The sequence below is a fragment of the Pogona vitticeps genome, chromosome 6 (genome assembly GCF_051106095.1).
Source record: "Pogona vitticeps strain Pit_001003342236 chromosome 6, PviZW2.1, whole genome shotgun sequence".
NCBI lineage: Eukaryota > Metazoa > Chordata > Lepidosauria > Squamata > Agamidae > Pogona > Pogona vitticeps.
In genome coordinates this window covers 96,020,373-96,037,225 of record NC_135788.1, presented here as the reverse complement: position 1 = coordinate 96,037,225, position 16,853 = coordinate 96,020,373, and the positions used below count along the sequence as shown (strand labels likewise).

General features: G+C 42.4%; 1 protein-coding gene across 1 annotated transcript in view; it reads right to left on the bottom strand.

Annotated features, from left to right (window-relative positions):
- TBKBP1 (TBK1 binding protein 1) overlaps positions 1-16,853 on the bottom strand; it is a 68,329-nt gene that overhangs the window by 32,547 nt on the left and 18,929 nt on the right. Inside the window, exons 2-7 of the mRNA XM_020785594.3 lie at positions 14,737-15,017; positions 12,189-12,311; positions 10,359-10,463; positions 6,668-6,809; positions 3,457-3,653; positions 751-812 (exon numbers count right to left, since the gene is read on the bottom strand). Coding sequence (XP_020641253.2) covers positions 751-812; positions 3,457-3,653; positions 6,668-6,809; positions 10,359-10,463; positions 12,189-12,311; positions 14,737-14,958 — 851 coding nt within the window. The 5' untranslated portion in view covers positions 14,959-15,017. The remainder of the gene's footprint in view (positions 1-750; positions 813-3,456; positions 3,654-6,667; positions 6,810-10,358; positions 10,464-12,188; positions 12,312-14,736; positions 15,018-16,853) is intronic.

Genomic DNA, 16,853 nt, shown 5'->3' with positions numbered 1-16,853 from the left:
ATAACTAGCACCAAAGGAAAGAGCTGAAGATACACACTTCCAGGCTACCCACTTCAGGTGGGTAACATATGGTAAACAAATATGTGATTTATATGGGACAGGGAAAGAAGAGAAGATTTTCCAGACATTTTGTCACAGCAGAAGAACCGGATGCAATCTGCAATAGTTCAGGCCTCCCAGATTAGCCATTTAGCAGTAGTACTTTACAACTTCAGCAGAGGGTTAGGACTTCATGTCCCAGGGCTGTCAGGTGAGACTCTGAAGCCCTGCTGGTGCTTTACCAGTTCATTATAGACTACTTCCAAACTGTAGTTCAGGGGTGGAGAAATATGGTCCTCCAAATGTCATTTGGTTTCACCTCCTGTCAGCATTAGCCAGGACACCCAATAGTGCAAGACAATGGGCATTGAAGCCCACATGTTCCCCATCCTGACCGCATTCCTTTCTCTCAGTCTATCTTTCTTAGACTCTACGCTTCTTTCCCCCTCTCCTTCACTCTAAAAGACAGGAGCTGCACCAGGGCCTGTTGGGATATGTTGTTCCAAGTCGCCACATTCTCATTAATTATAACTCAGATGAGAACACACTCAACAACCCTGCTTTCTGAGAAATTGTTCCCCTTAGGTATAAACTACACTTCCACAAAACGTCACTCCATTTCATTTCATAGGATGGATTCTGCACACACACATCCATGAGGTATTAAACAGCAACAAATATAAACATCTACTAATAAGACTGGGCACTTACTGGTCATCTCCAACTTTCTTTACCCATGCCATGTCTCTCTCCGACTGGCTGGTTGCTAGATCCTAGAAAACAGTAAGAAAAAGAAGCAGGGGCTAATTATATCTTGCCACAACCCACGATTTTGAAAGAGGGGGGGAGCCAAACAATAAAAAGGAATATCTCTTCCACAACGAGAATGTATTTGACAAATGTTGGTCAAAATCCCTTGTGCAATTTACACCAGCACAAGGGAACTGATATCACTGCAGGGGCAGATAATCACTAATTAGAGCCCTCACTGCAATACCTCAAGTGATTCCTTGTTGCATGTAAGTCAAGTGGCTTCATGCACAACCCAGAATCCTGTAGGAACACTTTTATTGGCAGCTGTTGTTTCTTTTGTACATTGAATATTTTATTAAATTAATTGATTTAAAAACCATTTATCCCTGATTTGGGGGCTACAGGGTCTCTAATAAGCCTATGTGCAACAGTAATTAAGAGTACAAAACCACCATACGTAAGAGTAAACCTGCAATCTGAAAAGAACACAAATAAAATTAGTCCAACAGCAGAGAAGGAAAGCAATCAGATTAGCAAAATAAAGTAGTTTCCCCAATCTGCCTACAACTAACAGAGAGGAGGGCCACTATGCCTCTTTAGGTAAAGAGCTGGGTGTAGCTGCCAAAAGGTTCCAGTTCCAGCTGATCAAACTGGCCCACAAAGAAAGGCCTTGACTGATTATCACAATGGAAGTGTTACAAAAATGTCACTGGTATATAAGACAATCTCATGCAATTCATTCACATCTGCCTGCTAAAACTCAGGCACAGGTTACCTCTCTACACAAGAACAAACTTCAAGGCCTCAGTCAGCACTTCTCCATATCAGGACTAGAATGACCGAGTCTCAGAAACCAGACTACACTGTCGAATAAGCAGGAACCTAGTGTAGTGCTGCTTCCATAAATTTTCCACATTTTTGGAAGGATGCATCCAAGGATAAAACTTCTTGCTAGTTATGCATTGTTGAAATCTGGATGCCAGGGGCAAGTGATGTCTTGAATTAGACATAATATGTATTGCTTCCACAAAATGGAGTCTTACTCCGAAATGCAAAATGGAGTTGCCCATTTGTCCTCACTAAATGTGGACTCGCATACCTAGTAAACACAACTTTATTCCTACGGATTTACTGGTTTGCCTGAATATTGTGTAATTAATCCAAAATTAATCAAAGCATTAATATTTGCACATAATTACCAATTTCCACTTTTAGCTTGACACTCACACATCTCTGTCATGACCATATAACCCAACAATAATTCTCACATTTATAAATGAAAGTCTATCTATTAATTAACACAGAGCTCCTGTTTTGTTTAAATTTTTTTTCCTCTGTTCATTCCAGCAAACATAACTGATTACCTTGGATTCTTAATAATATATACTCAAGTATAAATGCAACAAATACAACGTACAATATACTAAGCCTTCTAGCTATAAACTGGCTAACAATATATATACAGTATACAGTAACTGAAAGATACAAAAGTCACTTCTCAGTTTTACTGATCCCACAGTCCACTCTAAAACCACACTGACACTAAAAACTTAAACCACATTGTTGGCCTTGTTTTTCATGCATTTTACCTTTAAAAAAAAATCATTTACACCTCACTCTACAGCTGGAAAGACTCTCTGAGCCACCTACATAAAAAGAAAGACAACCAAGAAGCCTTTGCCCACAGGGATGTGCTGTAAAAAAGAAACAACTCCAAAATAAAATGGAGTGAGAATGGAAAAAGAAAACTCAAGCACAAGTTGTTAATGCTATTGGATTCCTTGGCTGATGGGATTTATACTTCTATCAGGCTAGAACATTTTTGATATCTCCTTTTCTTTATGTCTGGTGAAGTGGACTTGTCCACAAAAACTCACATTAAAAAAAGACAAAAGTTAATCTTTAACATGCCACCACGTTTTTGTCTTTTTTAAAATTTCTTTTGTTGTTGTTGTTGTTTTCTTTTGTTTTCACTTACAATCCCTAGGATTCTCTACGGTTATATGTAAATCCAAAATAGGTCTACATCTAGACCTCTAGATGTAGCCCAAGATTCTACACTTTTCAAACTCAGAAGCAAAGGAATACCAAGGAATACATTCCAAAATTATTTACAGCTGCATACTTTGCTATGCTTGCTCATGCTTTGAGCAACTGACTAGGAAAATAGGGATCACATTTTATCACAGAGTGATCCCTATCTGTATTTGTTTTTCTACACAACACCTTGGCTGATTTTCTGGGAAGTGAGACAAAACATCTAACATTGACCCATTGCTTTGGGGCCTCCCTATAATACAGTGGTGCCCCGCATAGCGACATTAATCCGTTCCAGGATTAACGTCGCTATCCGAATTCGTCGCTATGTGGGGGGGGGACCCATAAACGGAGTTTAATGCGTTCCTATTGGGGAAAAACTCACCGGTAAGCGAAGATTCCCCCATCCGGCCGCCATTTTCACTGCCCGGTAAGTGAGGGCAGGGCGCGAAAACACTGCGGGCGGCCATTTTGTTGATGCGGCGGTCATTTTGGAACCGCCAATCAGCCTATCTAAACACTGCAATGCGCTTGCATTAGCGATCACAAAAAATGGGTCGCTATGTGGATTCGTCTTTAAACGGTGCACTCGTTATGCAAGGCACCACTGTACTGGCTTGAAGTTACCTGAGCCCGTGTCTCCTGCAGCTGCTTCAATTCAGCTTGCAGTCTTTCACATTCGACCTTCAGCTGTTCTTCCCGGTGTTGAGAACTCTGGGCTTCCTGCCTTGATTCTTCTAATTCTGCTTCCAGTCTCTGCACTTCCAAGCCTTCCACTTGATCCAGGCCCCTGGGGCTCTGCCAGCTCATGGAGCGATCCAGGACTAGCAACAGAGAAACAAGGAAAAAATAGAGAGGAGGAGGAGGTTGACAGGCAAATGCAAAATACCGTGTCAGTTCTGGATGCAGAGGGTAGGATATGATGGCCTCAATTGGCCCCTTTCCTGAGCAGGTGCTCCCTCCCCTCACTTGATATTCACATGCCCTCTTCCTCAGGGCCAAATCTTCACCAGATTTGGACAACCAGATTAAAGGTGCAAGAAAAAAGAAGGCAGTTCCTTGTAAAGACTGGAGAAATGGTTTCTGCATTATAAATCCCAGAATCCCCCAGCCAGCTTGACAGAGATTGTGGGAGCTGTAGTCCAAAAGAGGTCTCGTGTTACTTCTCGCATATACTCAGAGAGGGCTGGTGCATGGTAGTAATGGCACAGAGGAACAGAAGGAAGAGAAGACGAGTAACAACAAGAGGCCATGAAGGTCTTAACATTAGCTGTGGGCCCATCATCACGGGTATAAGGTTTATCAGAGTCTCTGTAGGGTGACCTGTGACTCCAGTTATGGAAGAACATATGGCAGAACTTGGCTACTATTTTGGAAACAATGAGGCAGCCATTTTGTTGACAGGTGAAGCTACAAGCAGTATTTTCCGCTGCATTTAAAAACCACCACCACAAGCTAAAATGCTCTGTGTGGTATCCTATTTGGAAATACTTTCCATGAAAGTAAGTGAGTGAGTGAGTGATACAGCATTCTCGGTCAAACAATAAACTCACAGAGACAGGGTTGCCACCTGGCCAGAATTTTAAAGAACTAAGCAGATGTTTAGACAAGGCCTGCTGTCAGAATTAAGAGGAGAAGAAATTGGAAATAGTGGTGGTGTGGTATGGTTAGGAATAGTTACAAGCACGAGCTATCATAATAGACATACACCTGCTAATATATCGTGAGATGATGGGGGTTGGTATAATTCACATGTGTAACTTACACAGTGTGCTGTCACATAAAGAAATGTGTGAACAGGGTCATTTCAAGATTTGAGGAGACCCTGGGTAAAGCCTTCTCTAGTGGGTTTTCCCCTCTGTCAGTAGGCCCCAACAGGCATATCAGATTGTCCAAACAGCACTAGGAAGCTACTTTTTTAAATTTCTGAAAGTGCATCAGAAAGCTGCTAGTTCAGGGTTTTTGTGGGAAATTGTAAATTATAAATTGCCCAGAAAAAAGGGGGGAGGGGAGGGGAGCCAGGTTACACACCATCAGTGAGTCATAACAGTGTACTGGACCCCTGGTCAGTTACTTAGGAATGCTAGGTGCTGAGCAGCCTACATGTGGAAATGATTGGTAGCATTATGGAAGATGGAAGATGGATTCTATAAGGCATCCAGCATCCTATGTCTCCCAAAAGACCAAGACATTTTGCTGCCTTAAATAAAAGACTGCCTCACCACCTCATCATACAATGTGAAGTTGCTTGGACTAGTCATTAAATCTTACAACAATTCTATGATAGGATACCATCCTCTATTAGCTCTGTCAGCAGCAAGTCAGTTTAAGGGATCAGGATAAACTTTTTGGCACATGCAAGCCTCTCTTTTAAGAGAGAAGAATGAGGACCCAGAAGAGAAAGCCTGTTGATTGACACTTCTGTCTCCCTGCATCTACGCTTGAGGCATCTACCTCACTCTTCCCAGCAGTACAGCCACAAAATATTCACAGACCTTGTACAGCCATAAGATAATCACTCATCATGAGACTGGAGTAAGGGGTGGAGAAAGTCCAGATGTTGTTGAACATCATTGTTCACGGAATTTCCCCCCCTTTAGCCACGATGGCTAGGGTTGGCAAGATCTGCCATCAACAACATTGAAGGACTGCAGGCCACTCTTTGCCTAGACCTGGGTTACAGGGTAGGGCCTTTGGACCTAAATGTTTGATCACTCCTGTCACTTTCATGTAACACGCTAAGCATGCCCCTGCCATGTCCATGACTCCATATCTCATGAATTAATTCAAACTTTCCAGATACTAGTAAAATGATACCTTAGGAAAAACTATTTGTCTTTATGAAAGTAGTCAATCCAAAGTCCCTTCAGTACATAATAACTGTGTAAGCATCAGGCAGGAGAATTGGCCCATCATGGCAATTTTCCTCCCTGCTCCAACACATTTCTCTCTCTCTCTCTTTTAGGGTGTCAATTTCTTTTAGATGTTCTCTGTTAGCAATCATGAAGCATTTTTGTCTTCAATCTTTAAAAGAACCTGACTGCATGCACCAAAAATTATATAGCAAGGGACCACGGTGCCATCTACTGGCTGGAAAAAACTGTGCGTCAGTTCAAACTATCCCCTATCACACAGAAAATCAACAAACTAGATTGTGCAATTTAATTAATTAGGCTCTTGCCTGTCCATGTGACTGCACCAACTGCTTTTCCAGGCCCTTGAAATACACCTGATAACCTGGAAATGGTGAGTACAATCTATATTTCATCTGCCCATGCCCCTGATTAGGGACTGTCTTTGCTGCTAATCAGTGGATATGTTGTCTTATTTCTTGAATGTATAAACTAGGCTGTGCCAACACCTGAATCCAGGAGGAGAAACAAATGCATAGCATCCATTTGCCCATATTATCTACAATACCTGAATGGTAGCCAGCTTCTATGTACACATGATTGCCCATACTGGCATGGGAGTGGGGTTTAAGACTGAGTACTGCTAGGAAATCTAAATCTACTTCAAGGGTTCAAACCACATGCATATATTAGTTTAAATCCAGTAGTAACTCTCCATCAGATTAAACCCACTAAATAAATGATGCTTTAAAAGTCAAAAATTATATATCCCATTGATTCAGTGGGTCTGCTGTTGCTGGGACTAACTGGATTTAACCCACTATCCCACATGATAATCACATGCATGATAGTGCAAAGTTCACTCCCACTGTACTCAGTGAGACTTATTCCTTGTCTAATGAATTTCAACTATAGTAACAAGTGTTTTTTTTGGGGGGGGGGCAGAGGACCCACACTTTCCCCAGATCAGTATTCAGAAGATTCACCATGGCCACCATGAAGCGACAAGTACTGGACTTCCTGGTTTTGAAGTTGAGAATTGAGGTTCTGGAATGAGTTGCCATCTCTCTGTCTCAGCTGCTGCTCTAGACTTCGGATCCGATTCAGATGCGTCTCAACCAGTGCTCTCTGCAGTGGGAACAGGTCCAGAGTGGATGGAGAGAGAGATGAGAGTGGGAGCTGAGTGAGAAGAGACATTTAAATTCACTGCAGTGCATTATTTTTGACAACTGGCTTCCATTAATACTGTTAGCAAGAAAGGCCCTTAAATCCAGAACATGAAAGCTGGATGTTAAAAGTAACGCCATTACCTATACTGTATTATTTTCTAGGTTATCAAGGGCAGAGCAGCATTCTTTATATGAAGTAACATAACCATTGGTAACACTTCTTAGTGTAATGTGTAACATGTATTTATTATTTCCTAAATGCTGATTTAGAGAGTTGTTGTTGTTGTTGTTGTTGTTGTTGTTGTTGTTGTTGTTGTTGTTGTTGTTGTTGTTGTTGTTGTTGTTGTTGTTACAGTCAATGACCAGGAAGAGATTTGGAGAGTCATTAGTATCATTTTTAAAAAGTAATGGCAATACATTACTCATAAATTATCAAGTAACTTTTCAAAATATTTCCTAACAGTCAAATATGCTAAACAACATTTAAAGCTTTGCCTGGATTGGAAGCCCCTAATTTTCATGCCAATCCTCTGTTCCCCATTGCTGAAATTTCCACTTTCCATCCTGCTTTGATCCTTTGATCCTGATCAGCTTCTTCCTTTATTTTGGTTTCCTGAATAATGTCATTGATATCCCAAGAGCTTTGCTAACAAGATCAAAGCAAACATCCAAATCTTTTCTCTTGCTTTCACATCACATTCTCACACTCTCTTTTTCCTGGATCTCTCTCCTTGGCACTCATTCAGTTTAACCAGATTCTCTTTTTTCAATTCTTGCTTTCAAATCTCCTTTACTTCTTATCTACTTCTAAGACACACACACATAGAGAGAGAGAGATTCAGTTTTCCTGATCTCTACCGTTTTCCTCTTCTTTTCTGCCCCATTCAATGGCATACACACAGTCAGGAGGTTCTTCTTGATTCATACCACTTCACAGAACTTAACTGTAGCCTTTAATGACTTCCTCAGAATAGATGCATAGATTACAAACATTAAAAAATTACAGAAGACTTATTGGAGATGCAAATAAAACTTGAAACAACGGCTTTAATAATATTTGTTGGTTTTGTTTCTACTCCATCCTAGTCACTGGTGGTTTGGTTTTGTATTGTATTTATTGTAACGCTGTGCAGTCTGGAAATTTAGAAAAAAGAGTTGCATTCATGGGTATCAGCCATTTCTTGGTCTAGAGCAACCTTGCCTAAATTGGTGCCCTCCAGATGTGCTGGGATTGTGATTCCCATCGTCCCCAACAAGCATGGCAAGGCTACATTAGCTGTAGATGAAGTAAGGTGGTCACATACGCATCGCCAAGAAAGACAGCATGCCTCACCAGAAAAGAGTATAAAAGGAGATACAAAGCTCCATGTTTGTTCATATGTACAGTTGCATATTTAGAAAAAGTTCTGTAATTTGAACAGAAAAAAGCCCATCTCACAATAGTGAGGAAGACTGCAACAAAAGAAAACCATGTGCCTTCTCATTGTGGATACAGTGGTGCCTCGACTTACCAATGCCCCTATTTACGACCATTTCAACTTATGACCAGCTCAGGCTGCAAAATTTTGCTTTGACTCGTGGCCAGAGCTTCGAGTTACAACCAAAAAATAGGCAGGGAAAAGGGGCGGGAAATTCTAACAGTTGGTGGCGAAGAGGCTGCTTCCTTGTAGCTCTTTCGCCCCAACAGTTAGAGAAAGGGATGCAGTGGCGGGGGGAGGCGGCAGTGGGGGCGTCCCTCAACGCTCCTCCCCGCCCTACATGGGCCATCAGTACATTTGAATTTCCCACCATCGGCCCACGGAGTGTGGCGAGGAGTGCCAAGGCCCGATGCGGCAGGCCCAGCGAGCAGCCACTGGTGCCGGAGCCAGAGTCGGGCACCAGCAGCAGCAGCGGCATCGGCCCACGGAGGGTGGTGAGGAGTGCCAAGGCCTGACACAGTCACCCTGGCAAGCAGCCGCCTGTGCGTCAGGCAGCAGCGGTGGCAATGGTATTGGTCCATGGAGGCCATCAGAGGTGGCTTGGGACTGCCTGGTAAGGCAAGGTGGGTTTTGCAGAATGGTTTTAGGCTGGGGGCCGGTATGTTTCTATGCTGTGTTGTTGTTTGGTTTTTGGTGATTTTTTTTCAGTCCCAGTGTGGGGCCAAATATATATATATTTGGCCAGCCCTAGAGTGTTCCTATGGGGCTTGCAGTGTTTTATTTCTATTTTATTTTGGGGGGGGGGGTGCCTCAACGGATTAATTGTGTTCCCATGCATTCCTATGGGAATGCATGCTTCAACTTACAACCATTTCAACTAACATCCATCTTCTGGAACGGATTATGGTCATAAGTCGAGGCACCACTGTATTCTGTTTTAAGCGCTTGCCATTTTTCCTCATCTTCATTTTTTTCTTAAACCACATTGGGATTGGACAGCCTTTAAATCACAGGATGTCTTGAAACAGCACAGTTCTCTGTAAAGCAAGGCATGTGGACTCCCTACATTGTACTCCAACACATCTGGAGGATAATGGAGATTGGCCAACATTTCAGTGGGACAGTGAATCCATTCCAGATTTTAGTCTTAAAAAGTTTAAAGGAGCTGTTCAAAGTGCTCAATTTGTTTTGAGAATAAAGTTCTGAACCTTAGTTCTGACAAAGTTTGAATTAAAACCTATTCACCATTTCTTCAAAATCAGAGTTACAAATCTCCACTTGCTAGAAAGTACTTCACTTAGGAAAGGCAAGATTGAACTGGACTTCTAGTTCTGTAAAAATACTTTTATTACTCCCACCTCATTTTCATTTCAATATCCAGAAGAGATTACAGGACAGTGTGAAGCCAACCATGTTAACTATTTAAAGATACAATGACACTTTCAAAAGAGTGAAAATTATTGCTATAAAATAATGTCATTATACCTTAATTACTGGGGGGGGGGGAATGAACTAGACCCTTCCAAGTTCCAGTTCCAAACTCAGCTACAAATCTTCTTGACTGTGTGAAAACAGGATTTGGCTAATATGACCTATGCCCCAGCTGTATAGTTAATTTTGGCTTCTGTCATTCTACCCTAGGGGTCATTATGGCAGAAATGTTCTTTTGGGGTGGAATGACACACAGATTAAAGCATGTGATGTAGGCACTTCACTTCACTTCCACATGAAGTATTAATCTTACCAACCCAAGGAAAAAAATATATCTGATTCAGAAAGACCTTGTGGGTGGGGCTTTTGGCATGTTCTGTCTATGGCATGAATTTTCTACACATGTTCATTTCCAAGAACATAACATGTAGCCTTATACTGAATCAGGCCATTGCTCCCTCTAGCCCAGTATTGTCAATTCTGACTGGGAGTACTGAGTCTGCAGGGTTTTAGGTTGGCTTTTTTCCTCGCCCTTCATGAGGATCACTTGGCTGCAGCCAGGGTAGCTGCAAAAAAGGCCAATCCACCACCTCACTTGATAGACAAACTGGTGCATGTAAAGAGGAGCACTTGGGCTTTGCAATGCTGGCAAAACCTACCATCTGCTCCAGCTCTGATTCAAGGTCGGTCTTCTCCACACACAGCTTCTCATAGGCTTGGATCATCTCAGCCAGCTGTTCTTCCCTCTCCTTGCTTTTCTGCAACTAAAAGAAGGCAAGAGGAGAGAAAAGCAAAGGAAGTAAAAACGTTAGTTCAAAAACAGAAAGCACTGAGTTACCGGCTAGTCTCTGACTTTAGCAGACATGATCCACATGAAGCATTTCATCATCACAAATGGCTGAAGCTTACTTTGAAGGACCAGGGGGAATAGGATAACAACATATGGCTCCCCTTCCAACTCAATTTTTCTATGATTCACAACAACCCTGTCAGGTAGATAAATCATGCCAGGAGGCTGGGAGAGAGAATGAGAGGCAGCAGACAGAGAGAATGAACAAATGAATGAATGCAGGCACTTTTTAATTATATCTGAACCATGTTTCATCTTCATGTGTTTGTGATCGTTACCGCTGGAAGACATTTCTTGTTAAGCAGTGTCTAAATCTGCAAAGAGCAATATATATTATTATGTGGGAATTCACTGTCAGGCCAACTTCAAAGTCTGGGCCAAGCCCACACACACAAAGAGATCACAAAAAATAACTGCACATTTCCTAAGATACAGAGAGAGAGAGAGAATCCAGCCCAAAGCTGCCAGATGAGTTTCATAGCTCGCTGGGAACCAGGAGATGGATCCCATAGATCTCAGTCAGATTTTAACTAAACCAACAGCATTTATTGTGAGTGTATCTGTGCATTTGCGGATATGTATGAGAGAGAAAGAAAGATCTGGTTCTTCTCTAATGAAAGCAACCCTGGAATTTAAGATGCAAATGCAGTAACAGGATGCAAATGCAGTAACAGATCTAAAGCAGCACTGTACTAGGCTCACCTAGTTTGAAGGTGCAATTTGAAATATGTGTAACCCAATCCTGGCCTTGACTCCCATTACCTGTTCTACAATGCCATCTGGGCATTGTACTATGGAATTTCTGGAACCGAAAGTGATTAGAGTCCTTCTCCTCCTGGCTTTTTGCTTCAGAGCTGTAGCAAAACTATAGAGGTGTAGCTGGAAAAGCTTTGTTAATGTCACCTTCAAAAAGGTAGGAGGTATCCCGCACTGCTGCAGCACTGTATGCACTCACAAGCTCTAGTAAACTCCTATTCTTCGTGCTAGAGCAGCAGGAGGACAATGGAGAAAAGAAAGGGGCAGATTAAATCCCCCTAGCAGAAGCAGCAAGACTGGTCCTATCATGAGCCAGAAAGGACCAGTTGGATGATTTCCTCCACTGTCTTGCCCAGGCTATCCAGCATTTGCATCCTAAGGCAACCACATCTCTCTACCTTAAGGCAGAGTTAAGGTGGTTGATGCAGGTAGCAGCAAGTGCTGGGTGATGTGAAGGGGATGGCCATGTCAGCCTTTGGCCTTTTTCCTCTGCTGAAGGACAGAACTGGGTGTTTCACACTACCTTTTTGCCCCCTAAGCTAGCCTGCTGTCTTCTGAGCAGGACAGATGGATAACAAGGTTGACATAAGATTCAACCACAAGTCCAGTCAGATTCTGCAGATGGAATAGGAAGGAAACCATGCTGTTCTTCCCTTTAGGCAACTCAATGTCTTGGATCGGCTCTAAGTAGTAAAGGAACTGGAGAATGTCTCCATGATTGAAGTTAATCCTCAGCAAGTCTGACAACATCACTTGACATGACACCTGTGGTGAGTGGGCTGCAATCATCTAGCAAACTCAAGATGCCTTCCTCCTGAGCACAGTGCCTCTTGCAACCGGCAAGAAGATACAAGCCAAGCACATCAGGCAAAGTCACACTCACCTCCCGCTGGAACTGATTCAGTTGCTGCTGGAGGTTCGCCTTCTCACTCTTCAAAAGGGAGGTCTCCTTGGAGTCATAAGCAGGGAAGATGCGCTCCTCTCCAAATTCACTGATCAGGGGGAACTGTGGGCCAGGAGCACAACGAAGAAAACTGAGTAAACATTGATTTTTCTGTGCGTATTTAATTATGGATAGCTTTCTTCTCCAAATATTTGTGCAAAGGGAAAGCATTAAGAAATGAGTATGCAAAAGTTAAAACTACAAGCCTTAAATATCAGTGGGATAGTTCTGTTAGTCTCTTGCTACAGACACCAAAACGAGATTTATGACAAGTCTAAAGCAACGGTGGGTAATCTCAGTAGTCTTGGGGATCAAATTCATGTCCCAAGATCCTCCCCCACAGGCCTCAGCAGCTTTGGAAATGCTGAAAACTGTCAGAAAAAAAGGAGCTTAGATCAAAAACTGCCATTGAAAAAGAAAACTGAACAGGCACTTCTAGTTTCTCTTTTCAGGTATTGGGGCTGGGCATTCTCAGCCCTCCCCAGATCCCAAAGTGTACACCACTGCTCTAAAATAGGCAACTTTTGAGAAGAATTTTTAAAAAGAGGACTTGGGATTTTTAAACCTAGAAGGCGTGGGTGGGAGGTTTGAGGGTCATATGCACCTCTTGAAGTACACCCCTGATCCAACAACTGATGTGGTATGAGTACCTGAACATATGTGATTGGGGCAGGGGAATGCCTCTTCTGCTACAACCCCTCTAATAAAAGGACTACCCAGTACATGTTGTGCTAAAAATAAGGGTGGCCAAAGTCTGAGAGCCAAATTCAGTCTCCCTGTCTCCACTACAGAGACAAATGGCCAAAAACAGGTATTTCTTAAAAATCCATTTTGGAGGGCTAGGGGCTTTAGGGTGATGCCCCCACGGCCTAAGGGCAGAAAAAAGTCGCCTTTTGCTCCTAGAGGCCTTCCCTCCTCCCCAAAATAGACAGTTTTTGGTGAACAGACATTTTTGCGGGTGTTTTGAACTGGTGTGGGACTCAGGTGGCAGCCTGGGTGCTACAAAATGGCGCAGAGAGGCCACATACGGTCCATGGCCTGTATTTTGCCCATTCTTCGTTTAAGGAAACAGACCCTTCCCTGAGAAGGGAACACAAAGCCGTGCCTTGAAGTGGTGCCTAACGCCTGGACACCAGCCTGAGCAGACACATAGGTCAGCTGGTCACTATGGTGAGGTGTAATGCTTTCCAATTCTGCCTCTGTAAATAAATATACATTACTGTGTGCGGCTTTATGGTTTCCTCTTCTGTTTTATTTTTGTCAAAGAGTTTTACATCCAATGGGGCTGTGCATTAGTGAAAGGCACTTTCAATTCCACACTGCAGGGCAACCACTCTTGGCTGAGCTCCTGCAACTCCTCCCCAGCCTCTTAAAAATGTGTTTTGGAGGACTGGGAGACTCGTATGGAGTGTGATGCAGAGAACAGCAGTATGTAGTGGAAACTGGTGATAAACAAGAGTCTAAATTTTCTTTTAGTGCAGGAATGGGGAACATGCAGCTCTCCAGGTACTGCTGGAATTTCAGTTCCCATGAAAATTCGCCATTAGCTTTTCTGGTTCTAACAGTCCAACAAAACCTAGAGGGCCACTACTTATCCACCCTTGTGCTAATGGAAAGCCACCAGTGGATAAAACCCCACCCTGTATTTATCTATTTACTGCATGCACATTACTCCATAATTTTTAAAAAATGGCAATGGTAAGCGATAAATAAAAACAATATTATATACACACACATCACATTAACCATGAAAACCAAACAGGAGCAGCATAAATTAATATACTCAAATTAATAAAACACAAGAATCGGGCTAAAACTCTAGCACAATGGTCCCCAACCTTGGGCCTCCAGATGTTCTTGGACTTCAGCTCCCAGAAATCCTGGCCAGCAGAGATGGTGATGAAGGTTTCTGAGAGTTGTAGTTCATGAACATCTGGAGGCCCAAGGTTGAGGACCACTGCTCTAGCAGACAGCACTGCCAGGGCATTCCCAAACATCAGGAGACTCTCTCCCAGATGGTAAGTTATGTCACAGGAAAAACACATTTCTACACTGCCCCACCACTATCATCTTCTGGGATGTGACACAACTAGTAAGATTCCCCTCCAATGACATTCAGCAATCTAATACATTTTGAATTCTAGCAACCCAGATAATCACTGGTGCTACGTATTGGGGTCAATCAGCCCTTAACACAGATGAGTTAGAATAGGAATGGTGAACCAATGGCTGTTGGACTATAGCTTGCACTGTTTCTAACATTCGCTATGCAGGCTTGGGCATATACAAAACCCCAAGTTTTGTTTAGTTTTTTTAAAATCCAGACCAATCCTGGTGAACATCCACAAAAGGCAGAATATTTATGGGCTACAACCCTCAGAATGGCTGGAGCTTCAGGGAGCTGTAGGCAAAACACCGGCAAACCAGAAAGATGAGAACCATCAGACCACAGCATATATATCAATCACTGTATAGCACTATTACTCACTTTGATCTCATACATCTTAAGTTTCCGCTTGAGTATGGCATTCTCCCTCTCCAGTCCCGTTAAGCGGTTCTTGATGTCGTCATAGGCCGTGATGAGAGCAAAATGAGAGGCTGAGCACATGTCACTCGAGAGGTCGGTGTTAGGGCTGTCCAGCCATTCGTCATCTTGGACCAGGCCATCTTGGGCAAGGATGCTGATGTCATCCTCAAACATGGAGTCCATGGCACAATCCAGAACAGGGGAGCATTTAGCAGGAAACACCAGGGCATGGCAAACTTGGACTGTAGGAGATGACAAGAAACAGGTGTGATGAGTGAAATAGTTTTGTTTCTTCTTCTACACCCCGCCTGCCCCTTCTTCTTTTCAGTGTCTCCCCCCTCACTTGAACGGTGGGGGCCTAAAGGAAAGACCTCATTGTCATCAAAGAATAACATCTGCCAGTGGAAAGGGAACCTGATTTTTAATTGCTCTGAGCCATCCTCAGAGACAGTTTGCATCTGGAATTCAGGAAAAAAAATGTAATATATAAAAACAAAGAAAACAAGCAGGCGGTGTAATTCGTATCTGGTAAAAGCTGAGGGAGCTAAGCACCTGGCTGCAGAGCCCAGAGGTTGAGAGTTCAATTCCCTACTTAGTCTTATGAGAGAAGAACCAATCTGTGTAGTTTTGGGCAAGATACATATCCCTGGGCACCCCAGAACAAACAGTAAATCATTTCTGAGTACTCTGTACCTAGAAAATCCTGACAAGGGTTACCAGAAGTCAGCATTGACTTGATGGCATGTCATTATTATTATTTTAAATATAAAAAGAAGTTTCATGCATGTGGCATCTTAGAAGCTGATAAATTCTTTGCTTCTTTTTCCCACTACAGCCTAAGCATAGTTACCGTTCTGAAAATAGTCATCAAAATCTGGTCCCTTCCCCTCACTGACAAATTCACCTGTGTCATTCATTTCTATAGTGACATCACCTTTCCTTTTAATTACTCACATAAACAGACATTAGGTGAAATCTGTCAGTAAGTCACAACTAGCATAGACCCACTGAATCAGTGGAACCCATGAAGCAGTTGACCCACCAAATCCCCACTGATTCAATGGGCCTACTCTAGAACAAATCTATATGCTAAGCAAAAGAATTTCAGCTACTGTTATGTTTATGAGCACACTTCCTTTTTAATTACTTTTTATTGATTTCCATTGAATATAACAACATCTAACCATTTTTTTAATGGAACAGAAATGAAAATTAATTTAAAACCAAATGGATGTACTGGGATTAATCGGAGTTTGCTTTTAAAATTAGAGTAAATATAAATTAAATACTGTTTAGCCCAGCAGGTCTCTACAGAAATTATCATGAGTAGACAAGAGAATTTTCTGCAGCTCTATCAAGAATGGCATACAATAAAAATTTCTGGCATACTGTGTCGAAATCATGATCCTGTGGCTTTAATCTCATTACAGGGCACACTGCAGGTTTCTAATCCTCCACTTCTCCAGAAGGCTGACCTAAAATATTTTGCTGTCTGGGTCAAATGACAGAATAGTACACATATCCCATTCCAATACAGAATTAATCCAACTGAATTTTACTTTCACACTGACAATAAGACAGTGTCCTCTACTGCACTTGATGGCAAGGTTAGAAGGTGAAGGCTAGGCCATCTATCCTCTGTTAGCTTTAACTCTATGCCTCAGTTTTTCGTCTGGAGGTATGCTTTAGTTTTCTTCTTCTTTTGATTTGCATAATGAAAATGAATTTTTAAAAATAAAAGCTCAGCCTTTCAACAGAAGGGAATAGTTATGAGACGGCCATTGCTACTTCACTCCAGAATCTGCCATATGAAGCGGTTGTCTCACACCCTGTAAACAGTAGGGCTGTGTTGCTACTACAGATGGAAGGGTGGGTGTCGCATAAGCTGCTCCTTCAGGACTGAAAGTACATATGAGGTTGTGCCAGCTGGCTCCCCATAGCCTGTGCCTGTCAGAAACCCCACTTGCTTCATATTTGGCATCCATGTGAAGGGGCTAATCAGAAAATTGTGCAGATAATGCCTTTGTGCCCATTTCAATATATAAATTAAAAAAATAGAAGACTCTTTTACAATTAAG